Below are 3877 nucleotides of genomic sequence, written 5' to 3' on the forward strand. Positions count from 1 at the left end.
GGACCAACCCGCGCCCCCCAGCCAGCGCCCCGCCTCCCACCACCCCCTGCTGGGACCGGCAGGATGCTGGAGCAGCCAGGAGCTTCCCTCAGCAGAACTCACCACTCTGGGCAGGTGGATCTCAGCCAGCAGGAATTCGGGGGGCCCTCCCGCCGGCTCTGCCAGGATGGTGAATTTGGGGAGCACAGGGGAGCTGCAGAAAGAAATGGGGGTGGGAAGAGCAGGCGCTCAGAGGGGGACAGGTCTGAGCTCCCTGCCTGACACGGGACAACAGCCAGCGCCCCATTGGGGATGGGCCGCATGGGGGAGGGGGACCCCAGCAGAAAGAGGGAACTGTAGGGGGAGGGGATTTCAGCATCCAGTAAAAATCCCTGTCTGCCCCCCCACACACACACGTCCCGCTTCGGCCCAAGCCACGGCCCTGGACCCAGCCCCCCGTCTGTCTGGGGACGGCACAGCTCCATGGGTCTCTGGCTTGTCCCCTGGCTTTCGCTGCAAGAGACCCCCCGCAGGGGACACACCCAGGCCTGAGCCTTCTGGTCAATTTCAGCAATGGGAGGGGGGGCCTTTAACAGCCTCTCCAGCAGGGGCACCCCCCTTCCCCTTCCCAGCATACACAGCCCCCTCCACCAATCACTTAGCCAGGGACACCGTTACAACCAGGCCAGCTGGACCCTTGCAATCACGTCCCATTGCCCCACCCTGTCCATCCCGCTGTCTGGAGCCCCTTGCACCGGATGCCATCGCAAAGCTGGGGGGCTGGACTTTTTGGGGGTGCTGGAGAATCCTTTGTAGCCCCTCAGGCTCACAAGTGACCCACGGTTCTAGGCTTCCCCGACCCCGATGGAGCTGGGCACGGTCGGCTCGGAGAAGCTGTATTTTCCATCCCTGGATGCGTGCCTGATGGGGGACAGCCCATTGCACTCCTGGGGGAATGGGGGGGGGGGAAAATCAGACACACCTGCTTATTTCCTCGCTACACATGGAGCCAGCGGAACTCTCTGCCACTGGATTTCCAGAACAGCAGCCACGTGGGGGATGGGATTGGGGAGGGGGTTGTTAAAATCCACAGCACCCCAAGGAGCTCGACCCACAGGGGACAGAGTCTGGGGGGAGGGTAATCAGACACGCCCCCACCTGAAGTCCATCTCCTGTATGATGGGGCTGGACTTGGTGCGGATGGTCTGTCCCGAAATGGAGCCCATGAACTTCCGGTTTTTCAGGATTCGCCACGCTGCAGAGGGGCGGGGAAGGGGTTAATGGAGAGGGGCAGATTGGGGGCAGTGGAGCAAAAGCCCCCTTACCTCCCACAGTCCTGCCGGTGCCCCTCACTTCCGATCCGCAGCCCCCTGCTAGCCCAGTCCTGGGCTCCCTGCAGCCCTGCCAGTGCCCCTCACTCCCAATCCGCAGCCCCTGCTAGCCCAGCCCTGCCAGCGCCCCTCACTCCCGATCCGCAGCCCCTGCTAGCCCAGTCCTGGGCTCCCCCAGCCCTGCCGGTGCCCCTCACTCCCAACCCACAGCCCCTGCTAGCCCAGCCCTGGGCTCCCCCACAGCCTTGCCGGTGCCACTCACTCCTGACCCACAGCCCCCGCTAGCCCAGCCCTGCCCCCCCAGCCCTGCCGGTGCCCCTCACTCCCGACCCTGGACAGTACCTGGGTGATTGATGTCCATCTTGTATTTGTCTGCCAGCCCCTCCAGGGCGATGGTGATGAAGAACTCTTTGAAGAAGGGGTCTGCCTGGCACAGAGAACGGGCAGGGGCAGTGGGTCCAAGGGGACAGCCTGGGGAGCACTAGGGAGCTGGACACCCGCCCCCGGCCCCACTGCACACATACTACCTTCCCTACCCCACCCACAGCGCGGGGCCTGGCCCAGCAGGGGGCGCTCACCTCCACTTTGCTGAAGAAGCCGGAGTTGATGACCACGTCGTACGCGGTGCAGCCGTTCCCGCCTGCGACAGAGAACGACCGTGAGCACTCTGAGCTCCCCTCCCCCACGGCCGGGGCTCAGACCCAGTGCGGCCTGGTCTCGGGCTGGGTGGGAGCTGGCGCCCCCTGGAGGGGACAGGGCAGTAACCCATTCCCTGCCCCCCGAGTCAGCCAGTCCCTGCTCTGGGGCCAGGTGGAAGCCAGCGCCCCCTAGAGGGAAAGGTCCCAAGCCCCATTCCCCAGCCCCCCGAGCCAGCCAGTCCCTGCCCTGGGGCCGGATGGGAGCCGGTGCCCCCCTAGAGGGAAAGGCTCCATGCCCCGTTCCTCACCCCCCTGAGCCAGCTAGTTCCTGTCCTGGTGCTGGCACTCCCTACAGGGATAAGGGACAGGAGTCCTTGCTGAGGGTCGGGAGTCACAAGAGATCCCAACAGTGGGTGTTTGTATGGGAGAGGGCACCGCAGGGGTCAACGTGGGAGGTTCCATTCAGAGGTCTGGGGGGAGCCTCACTGTTGTCCAGCTCAGCGTGGGGCTCCCCCAGGCTCATGGGGATGCGGAAGGATGAGGCGCTATCCGACTCAACGAGACACTCCAGCTCCTGGCGGCTGAGGTCGGGGGGCGCCGGGATGTGCAGCGAACGGCAGATGTTCACAAACACCTTCTCCTGGGAGCCCGCGTGGGTCTTAATGCAGAAGCCTGGAGGGAGAGGGAAAGGAAGGGGTTTGTGCCCCTCACTCCCGACCCACAGCCCCCCCTAGCATCCCAGCCCCAGGCTTCCTCCGGCCAAACTCCATACCAGGCTGAGGCTGGATCGGCTTCGAGTCACGCACCGAAGGCATTGCGCTCTGGATCTTCTGGGTGGCCTGCGGGGATAGGAGGATGAGACAGCACCAGACCCCATCACACTCACCCCTCGGTCCCTCCAGACCCACACACCTGCAATGAGGCCCCAGCACAGCCAGCTCCTTGTGAATGAATCCAGAACTACTCCCCTTACCCAGGATCCCAACTGTGAGCCACCCTCCCTGTTTGCCTCAACTCAATCGCTGCATCACCTGGAACGAATGAGAGTGGGACCAAGGGGGGATCCCACCAATCCTCACAGGGCTGATCCTGTGTCATCAGATCCCAACAGCCCCCCGGTTCCTCCTCGCAGGGGCTGATTCCTCTGCCAGCTCCCTTGGCAAGATCCCACCTACCCACAGCTATCAGAGTGCCGCAAACCCTGCAGGTGGGGAGGGAGCAGATGCCACTGGGTCAATATCCCACCGAGAGATCCAGCCCTTCCGGCTCTGAGGTCTTGGTACTCCCCGACAGGGCCCCACAAGCAGAGCCAGCCTGATGCCCCCACAATGCTCCCCAGCACCGGGCGGGGGGCGGGCAGGAGCTGGGCCGCTTACAGACCTGGAGCAGCAGCTGTCTGAACTCCTCATCGTCTTCCTCCTCCAGCTCTGCCGACAGCAGGGACTTGTCCGTCTGGGAGGCCATGAGCTCTGCTCCAGGGATGGGGCTGCAAAGCAGACAGAACTTCAGACAGACATGCCAGCTGATGTGGCATGGGAGCGAGGGACCACGCAGCCCTGCCAGCCCCAAACCTGCCCCCTACCTCCATGAGCAGAGAGGCCCACGGGCTCCCAAGCCAGGCCTGGTCCCTGGCAGCAGGGACTCTGGAGCAGGGCTAGAGCCCGGGGCAGCAGGCCCGGCCACCGGCTCAAGGAGCGGATTGGGGCACTGGGAGGCACTGGCTCCTGGGATGATCCCTGCAGCCCCCCACGGTGTCACCCCCCAGCACTATGCCAGGCTGCCAGCCCAGGGTGATACCAGCCCCCATGTCCCATTCCCCGCTGAGCCAGGCAAAGAACCCAGGAGTCCAGGCTCCCAGCCCCCTGCTCTAACCACCAGCCCCCACTGCCCTCCCCGAGCCAGGAACAGAACCCAGGCGTCCGGGCTGCC

The 3877-nt window shown here is 64.8% G+C and overlaps 1 protein-coding gene across 1 annotated transcript in view; it reads right to left on the minus strand.

Moving 5' to 3' along the window:
* Window positions 1-3635, minus strand: part of PIH1D1 (PIH1 domain containing 1) — a 6094-nt gene extending 2459 nt beyond the window's left edge. Inside the window, exons 1-7 of the mRNA XM_032806453.2 lie at window positions 3329-3635; window positions 2721-2787; window positions 2435-2620; window positions 1889-1950; window positions 1653-1737; window positions 1138-1234; window positions 103-193 (exon numbers count right to left, since the gene is read on the minus strand). Of these exons, the coding sequence (XP_032662344.1) occupies window positions 103-193; window positions 1138-1234; window positions 1653-1737; window positions 1889-1950; window positions 2435-2620; window positions 2721-2787; window positions 3329-3412 (672 nt within the window). The 5' untranslated portion in view covers window positions 3413-3635. The remainder of the gene's footprint in view (window positions 1-102; window positions 194-1137; window positions 1235-1652; window positions 1738-1888; window positions 1951-2434; window positions 2621-2720; window positions 2788-3328) is intronic.
* Window positions 3636-3877: the final 242 nt, after the last annotated feature.

The sequence above is a fragment of the Chelonoidis abingdonii genome, chromosome 11 (assembly GCF_003597395.2).
Source record: "Chelonoidis abingdonii isolate Lonesome George chromosome 11, CheloAbing_2.0, whole genome shotgun sequence".
Taxonomy (NCBI): Eukaryota; Metazoa; Chordata; order Testudines; family Testudinidae; genus Chelonoidis; species Chelonoidis abingdonii.